The sequence below is a fragment of the Salmo salar genome, chromosome 18 (genome assembly GCF_965601325.2).
Source record: "Salmo salar chromosome 18, fSalSal1, whole genome shotgun sequence".
In the NCBI taxonomy this organism is placed as follows: Eukaryota; Metazoa; Chordata; class Actinopteri; order Salmoniformes; family Salmonidae; genus Salmo; species Salmo salar.
The window spans coordinates 8,116,496-8,135,456 of NC_138308.1; the positions used below are offsets into that span (position 1 = coordinate 8,116,496).

At 41.9% G+C, this 18,961-nt stretch overlaps 2 protein-coding genes across 6 annotated transcripts in view; both read left to right on the plus strand.

Moving 5' to 3' along the window:
* Positions 1–98: 98 nt before the first annotated feature.
* On the plus strand, positions 99–10,316 carry cacul1 (CDK2 associated cullin domain 1). Its single transcript, XM_014154283.3, has 9 exons — positions 99–670; positions 6,747–6,873; positions 7,023–7,125; positions 7,293–7,388; positions 7,551–7,653; positions 7,786–7,875; positions 8,048–8,186; positions 8,406–8,449; positions 8,582–10,316. The coding sequence occupies exons 1-8, from the start codon at positions 358–360 to the stop codon at positions 8,446–8,448; spliced, it is 1,014 nt and encodes a 337-aa protein (XP_014009758.1). The 5' UTR covers positions 99–357; the 3' UTR covers position 8,449; positions 8,582–10,316.
* A 1,263-nt stretch (positions 10,317–11,579) lies between these two features.
* The window catches only part of mypn (myopalladin), a 53,778-nt gene continuing 46,396 nt past the window's right edge, over positions 11,580–18,961 (plus strand). For 4 of the 5 annotated variants that reach the window (XM_014154272.3, XM_014154276.3, XM_014154275.3 and 1 more), the window contains exons 1-2: positions 12,318–12,445; positions 13,166–14,347. In XM_014154272.3, the coding sequence (XP_014009747.3) occupies positions 12,390–12,445; positions 13,166–14,347 (1,238 nt within the window). In that variant the 5' untranslated portion in view covers positions 12,318–12,389. Of the gene's footprint in view, positions 11,804–12,317; positions 12,446–13,165; positions 14,348–18,961 lie in introns of those variants that run through there. The other variant, XM_014154274.3, reaches the window with a different exon arrangement.

Below are 18,961 nucleotides of genomic sequence, written 5' to 3' on the forward strand. Positions count from 1 at the left end.
AACCTTAGGGCATTTAGCCTCGGGGATGCCTTGCTTGACCACACCCTCCTTCCTTGCTCCTGGCCTGCCTCTTCCACCAATTTATTTTTTTTTTTTTTATGGACAGAAAAGAGCAGAAGCTCTGAGCTGTCCGATCAGGTCCATTATCTATTGATCATTGCATGATTTTCACTACATTGCCCTTCTGCCCCAGTTCAGGCTCTGCCTAAAAGAAAATGCCGCAAAGTGTCGTAAAACAGTTCTCCATGCAGCAGCTAGCGTACACGGTGCAAAGGGATGGTGCTCTAAAAACACTCATTTTCAAATCGAACTTCAAATGAATGAAGATTTTCCTCAAACAACTTGCAAGGCTAAAGCATGGAGGACATGGAAGACGAATGTTTTGTTCTAAATGACGACTACAACCATAACTACTGTGCCAATGGACAAGTCCTCTATCTCAGGAACGAACTGTCAGATGTACCCCAGCCCCTATCTATCTCGCCGGGTCTAGCCACGCGAGATGTAGCTGCGCAGGAGAACCACTCAAAGGTTTGTTCCAGTTCCAGCAGCGGTTTAAAGTTCATGGATTCAGACTCGAGCAGCGTGAGTAGTGACACCAGCGAGACTGACAGCCCATCGTCGGCTTCCATCGCAGGGAAACTGACCCTGAACTCAGCCTCAAAGTTTCGTAAGTTGAAAGCATCAGCATTAAAAGCACTAATTATGACAGCCTAATGTTTATGTTTAGCATGTTTTGGACTGGCATGGGATGGGGATGTAGCTTGCCATACAATTAAGTTATTGCCATTGCATTGCCTTTGGCCTACACGTCAGTGGAGTAGTTTGGCTACTGTCAGGGCCTGATATTCACTTTTTTAGCCACTTGTCCTGATTTTTATAGTTGTCCAAAGCTCAAGTCACTTGTACCCCACCAAAAAAAGGTCTGTAACACCATGGTCCAAAAAGGTGACAAATTGTGTTGTATGAGTTCTCCTTGACTGTCCAGGAGGAGGGTTCGCCACCCTGCAAACATTACAATTACAACCAAATACTTGTCTTTAATCAAATAACTCATTCAATGAACCAGAGATAAAATGGCTAAGGTGGGTGAAGTAGCTAACTAAGATGTTTATCTAATTGTAAGGTTAAAATATTCAGTGTTCAGGGGAGATCTTGACAACATAGGAGCAGTGGCGATTTTAGCATGTAAATCTTGGTGGTACATTTAATTGGACAACAACGGTGACAAACGGTGCCCACAAACTGTTAGGGCCTACATAAAGCTGTCCCAACAGCAGCCCAAAGACCTTAGCACTGTTACACCTGGCTATCAGCGGAGCCTTGTCTGGCAGCAAAACAGTTCATTCAGCCTCATTTAGTGCCTTTAAAAAAAACATGGCTGACTTGCTTAAACAAATGTGGTTTCTACTGACAATTGAGATGTACAAACTATGGCATAAGGGGACTACGAGCAGATAAGAGGCAATCCGTAATTTCGATTAAGACATGATTGATGGAGCAAGGACGGACGTAGTCAATTTAACTATTTGTTCAGTACTTTTGAAAAGTACAGCGAAAGAATTCAGAACATGGGCCATTCTTATGGTATTCTCCCTGTACGCCAAGTCAGAACCGTAGAATAAATAAAGTGGGCATCTAAGCAGACAATGAAAGCTCTTACAATATTCAATGATGACATTTCTCTAAAACAGGCTATAAGCTACATGTGCACTACCAAGTCAAAACAATAGGCTAAATTATGAAGGGAAAAGGAACCAAATTATTAGGGTGAGGCACATGGGCTACTAACAGCTTACTACACAACATACACTTATGTATACTGTAGCTAAGAAAGTTATACTATCTCCCTGGCATATTACATCATTTATACAGCAGAATACAATACATTTTTGGACTCACCTTGTTGTACTGTGCTCACTTGAACAGGAAGCTGGTGCGGCAGTCCTTCATGGTCAAATTGTGTCATCAGACTTTGTCATCAAAGTCTGGCATTCTCTGGATTTATGGTGCTTTCAAGACAACTGGGAACTCTGAAAAAACAAAGTCCAATCATGACGTTAGTGATCTTCAGGTCAGAGTTCTAGAAAGAGGCCAGAGTTCCCGACTTGGAATTCCAAGTTGGATGACCGTTCAAAACGTATTTACCCAGTCGGAGCTAATTTTTTTTACCAGTTCCCAGTTGTCTTGAAGTCACTGAAGTCTGATATTTCCAAGTTTCCAGTTGTTTTGAAAGCGGCAGAAGTCATGCTGGATTGGCAGCATGGCCAATGTTGAATGTTTATCCTTTTAAGCTTGGAAAAGCGACCCTTTAACCCAGACTTGGCTCACACATCCACTCCACTAAAAAGCAAGCTAGTGATTGCGTTTCAAAGCTTGCAGTAAGCCACTGATTCCTTCCAAACCACTCATTGTTGAATTTGTGATTTCCAACTTGTTGTGTAATGTTTATGTCCAATGCCCAAATATGTTATATCTATAATTTCTCTTCATATGACAAGGATTGAAAAGGATTTGCTAGTGGATTGTCGTCTTGAATCATGATGATGACTGCTAGCTAAGATTTTGAAAGTATTATGTTGACTTGATCAGTCCAATCAAAGCTACTGTAGTAGATATAACGTGATTTGATGTCATTTTATCTGTGGCCACACGTAGTGTCCCCATGAGTGACAGAACACTGAGCCAATCACGGTGCAACTAGAGAACGTTGCCAACCCTTAAGCTCCGTATTTTCCGCTGGCTGCCCCACCACAACAGAAAGCACTGAGCTAGGCTGAAACGACTTAATTTTGGAGCTGCCTTACTCAAGAAATCAAAAAAGAGACCATGTTTGTATGCGGCTTTATTAACTCAATGATTATAATTTGTTTTACACTCTTTGCAAACTGATATGTGACATGTATTAATGCCAAAATAACATGCAAAACAGGCAACCCCTTCCCCCCCAAAAAATAGCCCCCTCCCCCCAAAAATGTTTTGCCCAACAGGATGCTCTCAAATGTGCATATGTAAAATTTAGAAAAAAACGGGAGCCATGGAGCAGTCAACTTGCGCGATACAGCTATAGTCTGCTTGTCCAACAATCATTTTTACTTGCCCCGGGAAGCAGACAAGTGTTAATGACTGTTATGACCTTTTTCACCCTATGGTTGGAAGGTCCTTGTTTGGAATCACTGGTGTAGTGGTGCCTGGAGAAGTGAGTATACAACATTTCACTAACGGCTCACTCGGCGAAGGAAAAGCTCCCTGTGTGAAAAATTCTATGAGCAAAGGTGGAATGTACTCTGAATCACATTTTGGTCTTTCAGTCAGGCCAACCCTAGCCCTCGATCATGACTCTCAGTTCTATTACATTACACATAAGTCATTGGATGAAGACGTCTTCTGTAGGTGGAAGTTTTGTTAAGAGCGCAAAGTTCTGTCTGAACATTAACATGCAACGCTTTCGGTTTGGTTTTGGAAGCATAAGGACCTTATCTTTAATATCCCCAATAAATGATTTTCTAAAAACAAAAGGTTAAATTAGTACACACCTTTTTATAGGGTTATGGTTTCCACATGGTCATATTTCCATGTTACAGCACTTGCTAATTAGCTATCTGCCTCTCTGAACACGTATGTAAACGGAAGACAGACGCTACAAAGGGGTTGTCACTGAAAAATACTGTCAGCTGCAACTGTGTTAAAACAGTGTACAGTAAGTGTGCATTTGGCTTTTGTGAAATTCTTTTGATGTGATATGAAAGTAGAGGGATTTATGTTTTAGAACTGTACAGCAATTGAGAATCGATTCAAGTTTAGATGGTTTCCATAGGCAATTTGCCCTCTAAAGAGATCATTTAAGGTCATTGGACATTCAGACCCCTTGACTTTTTCCACATTTTGTTAAAATGGATAAAATAAAAATCCACAACAATACCCCATAATGACAAAGCGAAAATAGCTTTTTGGGAAATTTTGCAAATGTATTAAAAATGAAAAAACGGAAATATCAGATTTACATAAGTATTCAGACCCTTTGCTATGAGACTCAAAATTGAACTCGGGTGCATCCTGTTTCCATTGATCATCCTTGAGATGTTTTTACAACTTTATTAGAGTCCACCTGTGGTAAATTCAATTGATTGGACATAATTTGAAAGGCACACACCTGTCTATATAAGGTCCCACAGTTGACAGTGCATGTCAGAGCAAAAACCAAGCCATGAGGTTGAAGGAATTGTCCGTAGAGACAGGATTGTGTCCGAGGCACAGATCTGGGGAAGGTTACCAAAAAATATCTACAGCATTGAATGTCCCCAAGAGCACAGTGGTCTCCATCATTCATAAATGGAAGAAGACTAGGAAGAAGAATCTTCCTAGAGCTGGCCGCCCTGCAAAACTGAGCAATCGGGGGAGAAGGGCCTTGGTCAGGGAGGTGATCAAGAGCCTGATGGTCACTCTGCTAGAGCTCCAGAGTTCCTCTGTGGAGATGGTTGTCCTTCTGGAAGGTTCTCCCATCTCTGCAGCACTCCACCAATCAGGCCTTTATGGTAGAGTGGCCAGACAGAAGCCACTCCTCAGGAAAAGGCACGTCACAGCCTATTGGAGTTTGCCAAAAGCCACCTAAAGGACTCTGACCATGACAAACAAGATTCTCTGGTCTGTTGAAACTAAGATTGAACTCTGTCGCCTGAATGCCAAGCTTCATGTCTGTAGTAACCAAAGTGTTAAACAAATCAAAATATAGTTGATTCAAAGTAGCCACCCTTTCCCTTGATGACAGCTTTGCACACTCTTGGCATTCTCTCAACCAGCTTCATGAGGTGGTAGTCACCTGGAATGCATTTCAATTAACAGGTGATCCTTGTTAAAAGTTAATTTGTGGAATTTCTTTCCTTCTTAATGCGTTTGAGCCAATCAGTTGTGTTGTGACAAGGTAGACGTGGTTTACAGAAGATAGCCCTATTTGGTAAAAGACCAAGTCCATATTATGGCAAGAACAGCTCAAACACATCTCAACATCAACTGTTCAGAGGCGACTGTGTGAATCAGGCTTTCATGGTCAAATTACCGTTAAGAAACCACTACTGAAGGACACCAATAAGAAGAAGAGACTTGCTTGGGCCAAGAAACACAAGCAATGGACCTTAGACCGGTGGAAATCTGTCTGAGTCCAAATTTGAGATTTTTGGTTCTAACCGCCGTGTCTTTGTTAGACGCAGAGTACAGTAGGTGAACAGATGATCTCTGCATGTGTGGTTCCCACCGTGAAGCGAGGAGGAGGTGTGATTCTGTCGGGGTGCTTTGCTGGTGACACTGTCGGTGATTTATTTAGAATTCAAGGCACACTTAACCAGCATGACTATTACAGCATTCTGCAGCGATAAGCCATCCCATCTGGGTTCTGCTTAGTGGGACTGTCATTTGATTTTTCAACAAGACAATGACCCAAAACACACCGCCAGGCTGTGTAAGGGCTATTTGACCAAGGAGAGTGATGGAGTGCTGCATCAAATGACCTGGTCTCCACAATCACCCGACCTCAACCCAATTGAGATGGTTTGGGATGAGTTGGACCGCGGAGTGAAGGAAAAGCAACCAGCAAGTGCTCAGCATATATGGGAACTCCTTCAAGACGGTTGGAAAAGCATTCCAGGTGAAGCTGGTTGAGAGAATGCCAAGAGTGTGCGAAGCTGACATCAAGGCAAAGGGTGGCTACTTTGAAGAATCTCAAATATAAAATATATTTACATTTGTTAAACACTTTTTTTGGTTACTATGTGATTCCATATGTGTTATTTCATAGTTGTGATGTCTTCACTATTATTCTACAATGTAGAAAATAGTAAATATAAAGAAAAAGCCTTTAACGAGTAGGTGTGTCCAAACTTTTGACTAATACTGTATGTAATTGTGATATTGTCTTTTATTTTTTTTTTTTTTTTTACATTAGCAAACATTTCTAACAGCCTGTTTTTGCTTTGTCATTGTGAGGTATTGGGTATGATTGAATTGTTATATTTTTTTTATTCTCTCATCAATCAGTTTTAGAATAGGGCTGTAACGTAACAAATTGTGGAAAAAGTCAAGGGGTCTGAATACTTTCCGAATGCACTGTATGTCCTCCACCATTAGCAACTGTAATTACATTTCTAGGGTAAAGGAGTTGAAATTAAATAGACTGAGAACAGAACTACTGCAATGTTACTCTTGTACTTGCCTGCTCGGTGGGAGTAACACAGCCTTGGGACGGAAGTAACAGTAACAGTCTTATCTCCATGTTTCTAGTTTGTAATGCTTGTTACTTTCAACAAATGTACTATCAGCCATAATTTCATGTTCGTGTTGATTTGAATAATCAATGCTATAGATTCAAAATATATGAAAATGAACCAATGCTTCAACATCGCAATGTTGCACAACTACAATATTTTGCCTTACAATATTAATCAGACTAAAATGGATCACATTATAGTATTACAGCTATATTAACAATTTATGGGAATGTGGTGTTTTTCACCATTTTCAATTACTATTAATGCTTAGCCCTACCAATCATGTGCGCTCTAGCTGTCCTTGTCATGCGCGCTCCTCGTGTCTTGATAGAATAAACATATTTATTCTCTTCGCGTACGGCAAACTCATGCGTATAACATTTCCATGGCTTGACATAAAGTAATTGACCCCATAATAATGAAGATATGTATTTTTAACGGCTTATGTTGTGAAAATAACCTTATCTTTATCATTGTGTGGTTCAGTAATGAATGCAATGACCGAAGAGGACTATAGAACAACATACTGGCCGAACCTGGAGAAAGCCATTGACCACCTGCTGATCCAAAACCCCATGGACCACATCTCCATTTCATATGAGCAGATATACAGGTGAGACTCAAACACTGTGACTGTGTTGTTTTCTTATGTAGCTTTGAACGAAATTAACACATGGAAATGCCGTACTCATGTTTGAGACCTTAGAGGGGAGATATTGCAATTGGTCTGTTTTAATCGTTATTTTCCTTTCCCTATTTCAGTTGTGTGTACAAGTGTGTTTGTCAACAGCACTCTGAGCTACTGTACAAAGACTTGATGCTGAAGATTACTACCCATCTTCAACAAGTCTCTTCTGATCTTCAAGTAAGTGAAAACATATAACCCAGGTTCTATGTACCATACTGTACCAAAAAGGTTTGCAATTTTTTTTTATTGGACAAGTACAGATGGTATCTCCTGTTTCACCCCCAAAAAGTGCGTAATAACCTGATAAGTAAATTAACACTGATATTTTTTTCTCTCTTTATCAGATTAGTCCACCAGGGAATTTCATTGAGAATTTCAACGTTGCTCTGAGTCGGTACACAGATGCTCTTCAATGCATAGTTCCCGTATTCATCTACATGGTATGTATCCATATAAGCTGCTCGTCTTTGGAATATGTCTTACATTAGATCACTTTGGGCCAGTTTCCCAGATACAAATTAAGCCTACTCTGTCAATGGTCAGAGCAGACCTTAATCATATACTCCTTTCATACAAGCATGTTTTTCTTCTTAATTTCTAAGAATAAGTTCTACATTGAAACGAAGCTAAACCGAGACCTGCGAGAAGATCTCATGAAGCTTTTTACTGATCATGTTGCAGAAAAACATGTGAACAGGTTAATACGTGAGTACAGTGGACTGGTGAACTGACACCACGCCTTGCAATCCAAACCCAAAGCTATTTAGCTTATGACTCATCTTTTAAAATTGCGTTGTTGTTAATGATCTTTTCTTTCTTTCTCTGTTTTTCCTTTAGCTCTTCTCCTTGAAGCCCATTCCATGCCTTTTCAAGTCAGACCTTCAACAATGGCCAGTGTGGTCAAAGGCCTGTATACTCTTTGGCCTGGTGAGCGCTTTCTGTCTTTTTACAAATGCTACAACACATGCTGCTAACTAAATAGTTACATCCACTTGTAAAATGATGTTTAACTACTGTAACTGTCAAGCACGATTGTAGAAATATGCATTTGAGCACTATTTGTGGGTCTCCCACAATGACTATTGGCTACCTGTTTCAGATTGGGCACATTTAGCCCCAGCTGTCTTCTCTGGATTCATTCCTCAAATCAACCCCCCAACAGTGGAATCCCAGCTCTCTGACTATGCTGCTCGTGACCAGAAACTACAAATGGATCTATCTCTGAATGGTTTTCCCAGGTGAGTGTTATAAGTCACGAGTTTAGCAAAAAACTTTTTTTTTTTTACCTCCCACCAGGGTTGTGTTCATTAGGAAAACGTTTTGCAACAGAAAACAAAAATGAGCGTTTCTTATTAGACAAGTTCAGATGGTACATCCTCATTTCGGACCATTTTCTTCCATTGTGCTCCAAATGAACACAGCCCTGGTTTTTGATTAAGCTTTCTTTTGTTTTGCAGAGGTGACCAGTCTCGCAAGAGAGCCAGCGAGGAGTCTGCATAGAGTAAGGATGATGCATACATTGCTTGCTATTGACTTTAAAAATGTAACTTTATTTGCATCATGATTCATAATCGGGCGTATTGAAAAAATATGTACACAAATATGAATAACTGGTTGTTGTTATTTATTGCAGATGCTCTGACCGTCAGCGACCTGGCTCAACCCAAATTGACAAAACACTGTGAATGACGAAGATTTTTTGATGCTGAGTGAAGTGGGGTGAGCGTAAGCATGGGCTCATTTTTGACCCACGAGAGTTGTAGTGGACACTGTTTCTTTGCCTCTTCTGAAAAGCACAGTGAATTCATGATGGTGCATCGTTGTTCTTTCAGTTTCTGAGGATAAATTCATCTTCATTATTGTTGAGATACTACGAGGTTTAATGGGTTTGTTCTTATTTTTCCATTAAAGTGTGCCTTCTGCTCTGCTTTGTTGGGATATTCAAGTTGCCTAACAGGTGCCATTTTAGGCTCCCGAGTGGCGCAGCGGTCTAAGGCACTGCATGTCAGTGCTAGAGGCGTCACTACAGACCTGGTTTTATTCCAGGCTGTGTCACAACCGGCCGCGATTGGGAGTCCCATAGGGCGGCGCACAATTGGCCCAGCGTCGTCATTGTAAATAAGAATATGTTCTTAACTGACTTGCCTAGTTAAATAAAAAAATAAATACAGTAACAATTTAAAAAAACAGGTGGATGGGCATGAATCCCAGTTTGACCACATATTGTATACTGTGTCAATCATGGGTCGTGTTCATTAGGGCATGCAGCAAAAAAAAATAAAAGACAAATATATTTTACAATGGAAAACTAAAAGGATTGTTTCTGATTGGACAAATCTAGGTAGTCCCTCCCGTTTCCATTTTTTGTTTTGTTCTTCCTTTTTGTTCCTAATGAACATGGCCCTGATCTCTAACCAGGACCACCCGGATCTCTTATTGATCTGATTGAGTAACTGACAGTCTGCTGCTGCTGCTATTCCTCATTTGTTGTTGTGTAGAACACTTGATTTATGTCTCTTGTTTAACTAATATTGTGTCCCTTTTGTATCAGTCAGGTCTGTCTTGATTCTCCCCAGTGATTTTTAAGCTAAAGGGGCTTGTCTTGGTAATCTCGGCACACAACTAAATGTCCCACTAGTCGACTTAACATTTTAAATGTCTATCATGGCAACTTTAAACCAATCCACCTCCAAGTCTTGTTTATCTGGAACTTACAGAATAAAATATGGCCGGCATAACATAGGATTTCTTTCTCAATGGGTACAAACAGCAACAATGCATGTTCCGTTACATTTTGAGTAAAATGTAGGTTATAACTGTGAAAAGGTTGTGTAGGTCATTTTTTTAAAGGATTACATTTCGCTTTTATTGAGTTGTTGTCTAACCAAATCCTATTTGCCAAGCATGCTAAAGATGATTCACAATGTTTTTATTCCCTGTTATTAAAAGTTGCATTGTGACTCCAGAAATGACGGCGTCAGTCTCCCCATGTTGCTGCTGTATCTGCATTAGCCTGTGCATTATACCAAGTCACTGAGCCAATTGATTACAATCACATTTTGAAAATGTTGTGAATTTGGTTAGTGATAATGTCAAATGATGTACAGTAGGTGGATGTCGAATGATCCCTCTGTTCTCTCAAGTTGCCCAGATGATGTAAACGGATCCAGTCACGGTGTGATGATCAATTTGACCTTTGTTACATGTTTATGTTGAATGAAAGTATTTGATACAGCTCTTTGCACTGTTTTAAGTGTAATGTGACGCTCGAGCTTGGTTGTGGTTTGTTTTCCTGTGAGGATGTTGGAGATGACTCACTTATTGTCTTATGTACAGTTTTACTTTCAATAAACAAATCTTGAAAATGATGTATGTTATCACCTGTGGAATAACTGGGGTTTGGCGGGATCTTGTGGGCGGAGTAATGATGCACTAAGGACACCAGGCAGAGGCAGAGCTTCTCTTAAGTTAATTAGTACTGTGAATAAAGGCTTTTCGCTGACAGGCTTAAACAATGCAGGAGAAAGGAGGAAATCAACACAGAACACTCGGACGTGTGAAGTTATTGCATTCATTAAGTTGTAATTACTGTCTTTAAGCATTGTTTAAGAGCGAGCACTGAAATAAAGGCATATTGCTGGACCTCTTTTCTGATACTTTATCTTTGTAGCAAGCCCAATTATTCATTTTTTTCTCGTTCTGTTCATTTAATGCTGAAAAATGCATGTCTGAGTTGAATGATGCAGTATAAATACACTGAGTATACAAAACATTAGGAACACCTGCTCTTTCCATGATATGCACTGACCAGGTGAATGCTATGATCCCTTATTGATCCCTTATTAAATCCACTTCAATCAGTGTAGATGAAGGGGAGTAGACAGGTTAAAGAAGGATTTTTAAGCCTTGAGACAATTGAGACATGGATTGTATATGTGTGCCACTGAGGGTGAATGGGCAAGACAAAATATTTAAGTGCCTTTGGTAGTTGGTGCCAGGTGCACCAGTTTGAGCGTGTCAAGAACTGCTACGCTGCTGGGTTTTTCACAACAGTTTCCCATGTGTATCAAGAATGGTCCATCACCCAAAGGACATCCAGCCAACTTGACACAACTGTGGGAAGCATTTGAGTCGATATGGGCCAGCATCTCTGTGGAATGCTTTCGACACCTTGTAAAGTCCTTTCCCCGACAAATTGATGCTGTTCTGAGGGCAAAAGGGGGTGCAACTCAATATTAGGAAGGGGTTTCGAATGTTTTGTAAGCTCAGTGTATATAATCATTAGGTCAAGAAGTCATAGTCAAGATATCAATGTTCATGAGATCAAATATAGAGTGGTGGGGATCTATGATAATGCCCGTTCAACTAGTTCACCAAGAGCACTTACTTTGTTAATAAACACCAGTAATCTGCTGGTTAACATTAGTGTGTCGGAGGCTCAACAAGGAGCTTCTAATTCGGTAGAGTGGCTGTGCTTTGACAGACTACTGTATGTGCTGCTGGAGGAGGGATCCCTTTCCAGAACGCCTCCACTGGCCAATGAGCTTAGACGCCACCCAGACACATGGTCCGGGTCACCCCAAAATAACCTGCGACTAGTGCACTCACAAATGTTATTACTTTTGACAGGTTACTGGTGACAGGTTGCCCAAGCTACTCGCCTCCATATTTCCCAGTAAACTCCAAGGTTAACTCTGTCAAGTAATTGGGAAGCCAGCCGGGGCAGCTGCCTCTTGTGTTCACATTTCCCCAGGTGGCCACCACCGGAAGACCAGAATCCCCTCTCTTTGAGCAAAGGTGCGCTCCGAGGATTACCACAAGCTCCAGCCGGGGCCCGCTGGGGGTTTATTTGAAGGTAAAACACCCAACCCCTGTTACCTGTCGTTCATAGCGTCCTATTGACTGTCGTTTGGGTTCATACATCATCCACCAATGAATTGGTGTACAGTAAACTCTCAGCAAGTTTCACATAGACCCACTTCATTGGGAAAGCATGGGCTTAAGGCTTATATTATTGATTTTGAAGGGACTTATGTTTGAATAATTCTACCATGAACCTGGGTGGGTGTTGTTGCTTTTTCTCAGTGTTCAGTGTTTCCCTCATAAACTCAAAACAAAATGATTTGGTTGTGTCATTAGATTTTCGGTAAGTGATCAAATCCTTGTTGAGTGCACAGAACATGAGGATAACATTTTTTTTCTTGATTTTGTTCATGTAAACTGAGCCCTTACTATAATTAGATATGACTTGGGGGGGCTTGGAGGCTGTTTGCAAAGGATTAATGTACACAACAGCTGTGGCTGCAAGTCTGTTGGAAGGGGCATTGCTGCCTCTCTTAATTGCGCAGATTTGAGTGTCAGTAGCATCTGTGTACCCTATCCCGTTTCTGGATTCAATAACTACTTGGAGCTTGTGTCAAAAAGCTTTTTAAAGGCTGGGCATGAAGGAAAATGATGTCTTAAACGCACCGAAAGCAGCTATGCTTATCCAAGTTGGGTGAGATCCAATGTCCATGCATGAAACTAATCTCTGTCTGGGGCCACAAGAGGTTTAAGGTGTTTTGAAATGAAAATTGTATTTTAATAGGTATCAAATGCATTGTGGTTTAGCACTGGGTTGAAACACTTTGGCAGGCTTTTATTATTATTCAAATGGGTGTGATTACTGTAGACTAGAGTCTAGTGTTTGTTTTTCTTCTGGTAATGAATAATGAAACAAGATATTTTCTATGTTATTGAAACAACTAGTCATATTGACCAATTACACTCACTAGTCAGGTTTGTAGCTGTGCCCTAAATCCAAGCCATGTGGCTGCTTGCTGATTTTGTGAAAGAATTATGACCCCACGAATGTTAAGCCTAGCAAACCGATTCCAAAGAATGACACTGTATGTCAACAGTTTTTGTGGGGGTGGCATTTGTGCATGGGGTACTGTGAATTTCCATTGCAATTGAAAGAGAAAGGTAGTAATGCAGAAGCGCATCCTAAAATAGGAATGTTTTATGCCCAACAAGTGGGGAACACATTGTTATTCTTATTGAGATTACTTCCAAAGTATTCTGTGATCTCACCAACATTTCATTCTTTCTGTCAAATATTGGATTCATGGGAGAAGCATTGACTGAACTAATTTAAATTATACTGTTTCACAGGGGGAACACAAATATACACTGATACACTAAAATAAACAGTTTAAACCCTTTTATTTCCCCACAGCATGCAAGAGAACAACGTGGACCAGCCTACATCATTATCTCAGCTCTTGAGAGAGAACTACTTGGCCGAAGCACGAGCACACCAGAGACACAGCGAGATGAGTCGTTCCGACTCCTCCTCACGGCGCCTGGTCTACGGGCCCCTCAAAGGCAAGATGGCGGACTCTGCGGGGCTGGACGAGCCGCAACACCAGCTCCCAGACCTCTCAGCCTTCCTGAGTCAGGAAGAACTGGATAAGAGTGTTAACCTGGCCTGTCAGGCTATCGGACCCGAGGCCCGCGAAGAGAGGTCAGATGTCAATGCCTCCGTCGCCCTCTCTGCCACCTCCGCCGCATCCGACACTCCCGACACCCAGCCTGATCCGGAATTAAAAGAACCCCTACCAACACACCCGACATTTTTGCCAGAGAGACGGCCATACCCACCTCTGTCCCTCCAGGACAATGCTATAAGGACAGACGAACAGATATATCAGCTGTCCCAACCGTCCATCCAGGACAACTCGATGAGGACAGACAGACAGTCTTTCCCACCGTCCATCATCCAAGATATTGCGATGAAGAACAACCGGGAAGATATTAAGAGACTAGGGGCTGGGGGGAGGAACACCCCGGCATTCGGCCTGGAGAACCAGTCCAAGAAGGAGTTCCTCAACAAGGCAGCGGACTTCATCGAGGAGCTCTCCTCTCTGTTCAAGGCAAACAGCTCCAAAAGGATACGGCCCCGATCGTGCAAAGCCCATAGGAGCAGAGCCAACAAGGGCCAAGCCGATGGGAGCGTTTACTCCCTGAACGCAGACGACAGGGAACGGCCCATTCTTCTCCAAGACTTCGAAATGGAGATGGAGAGGCCTGCTAATCCCTTCTGCATTCAGCCGCCAGAGGTCCAAGGTTTGGACATGGACCCGGGGTATGGGCACGCTGACTTCCCCATGCAGGACTGCAGGACTACTGAGGAGCAGTATGATGACTCTGAGGTGCTGGAGGCGGATGAAGTGGATGAGGCTGAGAGCCCTGCCCTGGTGGAGCCTGCCCTGGTGGAGATCACCCCTGGAGTGTACACAGCCGACCCCATCTGTGAGCCCCCTCACTTCATCCAGAAACTAAAAAGCAGGGAGGTGGCGGAGGGCAGCAAGGTCCAGCTGGACTGCATTGTTCGAGGACTCCCCATGCCCGAAGTCCGGTAAGGCGAAACCAAACGTTCAAGCTCAACTACAATGTTAGTGTTTTTGTAGCCATAGATGCATATCTTCTTCATTTAAAGGAAATCGTCACATTTCCTTTTTTTTTTTTTTTTTTTACATTTATCTCTATTTTTCAACGTACTCTCAAAGTAGTCTATAGGGCCAGCAGAAACTGGCCGTGTTTGAAGTGTGTTCAAATTTGTTCAAATAGCCATTTCTAACTTCAGCTAACTTTAGCCAATTATATCTGGAGAACAATGTGTGTTACAGTGGCTAAAGTTAGCTTAAGTTAGCAGTGGCTTTTGTAACAAATCTGAACAGTTGATGAAACTTTATCCTAGCCCCATAGACTACTTTCAGGTTAAGTGGGAAAATATAGATTAGTAAAAATAAAAAAGTGAAAATGTACTGTAAACTCGGGTAGTATTTTGGTAGTAGTACACAAGGTTGTACACAAGGTGGTAGTACACACGTTTTATTGTGATTTACAAGCCAGCTGATTTGAATGCCCCATGCTTTCCCCGGGAGGTGGAACTGATCTTGCAGTCTCTCTGAAACGATTCTAAATTTGCCTCATTGAAATGTAATACCATGAGAAGGCAGCCGGTGAGTCAGTGTGGTCAGCAAGCACATATGAGCCTTAAAACAGGCGATTACTCACCACATAGCAGGATCTGAGTACAAATGGGTTATTTTACTGTTGAAGACATAATCTAAATGGACATATGAAAGAAGTACAGGAATCGAGGGTGAGTGAGCAATATGATGTAAAGTGGCCCAATTTTGATATTCAGAATGTTGTTGACATTGTCAGATAGGAACACTCCAGTATTTTTGCTGGAGTACTTATTCAACACATTTTGAAATGTATATATGTATTTTGTTCCAAAGAAAAGAAGGACAATAAGAAAAGCACTTCTTATAGGTATTTTGTCAATTGTAAACTGACAAGCAAACAGTCATATTTGCTTGTTTGGGCTTGAATTTGAATGCAAATATTCAAATATGCCTCCCCACTGGGCACACAACTGGTTGAATCACAATTTCAATGAAATGGTTGAATTTGACGACTGTGCCCAGTGGATCAGGACATCCTTGATACTGAGCTAGTATTTACAGTATACACTCATTTAAAAATGCCAATTTCTCCAACTCCTCCGGACCCCCTGTTTATAGGTGCCCCTGTTTGTGTATTTTGTTTTATGTCTGGAACATTAGATCATAGCAGTGTTTGTGTGCCAGTATGTGTACGCTGCACTCTAAATGCCAATGGGTTTTATCAGCACATAACAATGTTCTTAAATATCTGAACACAGATTGTGGCCTATTTGCCAAGAAATAACAGAAGAGCGATTCCTGCATTATGGACATTACCTTTGCATGCAAAATCACAACTTTAATATCTCACAGAATGGACAAACAAAATATAAATGTGCGTGTCTATGGAATCCTTTGGTGGGAGTAAATTTCCCCAGAAAACAGACTTCTAAGTATTGGCATGTTGTAGAAATGAAGCAAATAAGAAGCATCATGGATGTTACATGAAATGGTCAAGCTTATTCGGGGAGACTGAGCGTATAAGCAAAAGTCTGAATTTGTAAGTCTTAGGTCAAACATGGATAGCCATGTCGAAGGAAAGGTTTGAATGAACACAAGAACAAAAATTTGGAAAATATTGTTATTTCTATTATTACGTTACAGAGGAAAAAACGACTGTTATGGATCATACACACTCCGTTATGGATGTTACAGAGTCTGAAATAGACATTCAAATCTTAAACATTTATTGATCAAAACCTATCGTTACACATTTGTTGTCATTTGGAATGTTCTTAAAAGGTCAGCCGAAGGTATAGTACCTTAGGATTACATAATTACAGGTAGCCTGACGGCAGGTAGCCGAGTGGTTAAGAACGTTGTGCCAGTAACCAAAATGTTGCTGGTTTGAATTCACGAGTCGACTAGGTGAAAAATCTGTCTGTGCCCTTGTGCAAGGCACTTAACCCTAGTGGGTCTGATAAGAGCATCTGCTGAATGACTAAAATGTAAAAATGTAGCCTGCATAGTATACAAGGCCAGTCACCACACCCTGACTGGTAAAACATTTCCTATCTTTATATATACACTACAGTTCAAAAGTTTGGGGCCACTTAGAAATGTCCTTGTTTTTGAAAGAAAAGCACATCTTTTGTCCATTAAAATAACATCAAATTGATCAGAAATTCAGTGTAGACATTGTTAATGTTGTAAATGACTATTGTAGCTGGAAACGGCAGATTTTTTTATGGAATATCTGCATAGCCGTACAGAGGCCCATTATCAGCAATCGTCACTCTTGTGTTCCAATGGCACGTTGTGTTAGCTAATTCAAGTTTATAATTTCAAAAAGGCTGATTGATCATTAGAAAACCCTTTTGCAATTATGTTAGCACAGCTGAAAACTGTTGTTCTGATTAAAGAAGCAATAAAAATTGCCTTCTTTAGACTAGTTGAGTTTCTGGAGCATCAGTATTTGTGGGTTCGATTACAGGCTCAAAATGGTCCACCAAAGCGGAGACTAAGCTGCAGGACTGCTTTGCTAGTGCTGACTGGATTATGTTCCGGGACTCCGCCAATAGCATCAACGAGCTAACCATCCCCATCACTGGCTTCATCAAGAAATGCATCCCGATGCATCCCGATGACAACACTGAGCCGTGCATGAGGCCCCCTCCTTGTCCCAGAGGACTGGGTGTTCTCGCTCGCCGACCTGAGTAAGGCTTTTAATCTGGTCAACACTCGCAAGGCCACAGTGCCGGACCGTATTCCAGGTCACGTTCTCAGAGCATGCGCAGACCCACTGACAGGCATCTTCACAGTAATTTTCAACCTCTCCTTGTCTTAGTCTGTAATCCCCACATCTCAAGCTGACCACCATCATTCCTGTTCAGAAGAATTCTAAGGCTATCTGCCACAATGACTACCGCCCTGTAGCACTCACATCTGTTATTATTCAAGGAGCGTGACACTAACCTGGATGCTTATAAGAAATTCAACTACAAACTCAGCTGAGCCATCAAACAGGCAAAGCGTCAATACAGGACAAAGATTGAATCCTACTATGCCGGCTCTGATGCTCGACAGATGTGGCAGAGCTTGAAAACTAGCACGGATTACAAAGGGAAAAAAGACAAGATAAATGCCTTCAATGCTCATTTCGAGGCAAGCATCACTGAACCATGCATGAGAACACTAGCTGTTCCGGACAACTGAGTGATCTCGCTCAAGAACCCTGTGCCAACGTAACCTGCCTAAATTACTATTGCACCTTAACACTCACGTCTATAGCCATGAAATGCTTTGAAATGCTGGTCATGGCTCACATCAACACCATCTTCCCAGACACACTGGATCCACTCCAATTCGTCTACAACCCCAACAGATCCACAGATGAAGCAATCTCTATTGCACTCCACACTGCCCGCACCCACCTGGACAAAAGGAATACTTATGTAAGAATGCTGTTCATTGACTACAGGGCAGCATTAAACAAAATAGTCCCCTCCAGATCTTCACCAAGCTCAGGGCCCTGGGACTGAACACCTCCCTCTGCAACTGGATCCTGGACTTCCTGAAGGGCCGCCCCCAGGTAGTGAGGGTAGGCAACATCACATCGGCCATGCTGACCATCAACACCGGGGCCCCTCAAGGGCGTGTGCTTAGTCCCCTCCTGTACCCCTGTTCACCCACGACTGCGTGGCCACGCAGAATTCCGACACCATCATCAAGTTTGCTGACGACACGACAGTGGTGGGACTGATCACCGACGATGATGAGGCGTCGGTGATCAGTCCCACCACAGTCATGGAGGCCAGGTCATCTGATGCAGCACTTCATCACTCTCCTTCTTGGTCAAATATCCCTTATACAGCCTGAAGGTGTGTTGGGTCATTATCCTGTTGAAAAGCAAATGATAGTCCCACTAAGCGCAAACCAGGTGGGATGGCGTATCGCTGCTGAATGCTGTGGTAGCCATGCTGGTTAAGTGTGCCTTGAATTCTAAATAAATCACAGACAGTGTCACCAGCAAAGCACCCCCACACCATCACACCTCCTACTCCATGCTTCACAGTGGGAACCACACATGCAGAGATCATCCATTCACCTACTCTGCGTTTTACAAAGACATGACGGTTGGAACCCAAAAAATCCCATTTGGACTCATCAGACCAAAGGACAGATTTCCAACGGTCTAATGTCCATTGCTTGTGTTTCTTGGCCCAAGCAAGTCTCTTCTTCTTATTGGTGTCCTTTAGTAGTGTTTTTTTTGCAGTGATTCAACCATGAAGGCCTAATTCACATAGTCTCCTCTGAAAATTTGATGTTGAGATGTATCTGTTACTTGAACTCTGTGAAGCATTTATTTGGGCTGCAATTTCTGAGGATGGTAACTGTAATGAACTTATTCTCTGCAGCAGAGGTAACTCTGGGTCTTCCTTTCCTGTGGCAGTCCTCATGGATAGCCTGTTACATCATAGCGCTTGATAGGTTTTGAGACTGCACTTGAAGAAACTTTCAAAGTTCTTGAAATGTTCTGTATTGATTGACCTTCATGTCTTAAAGTAAGGATGGAC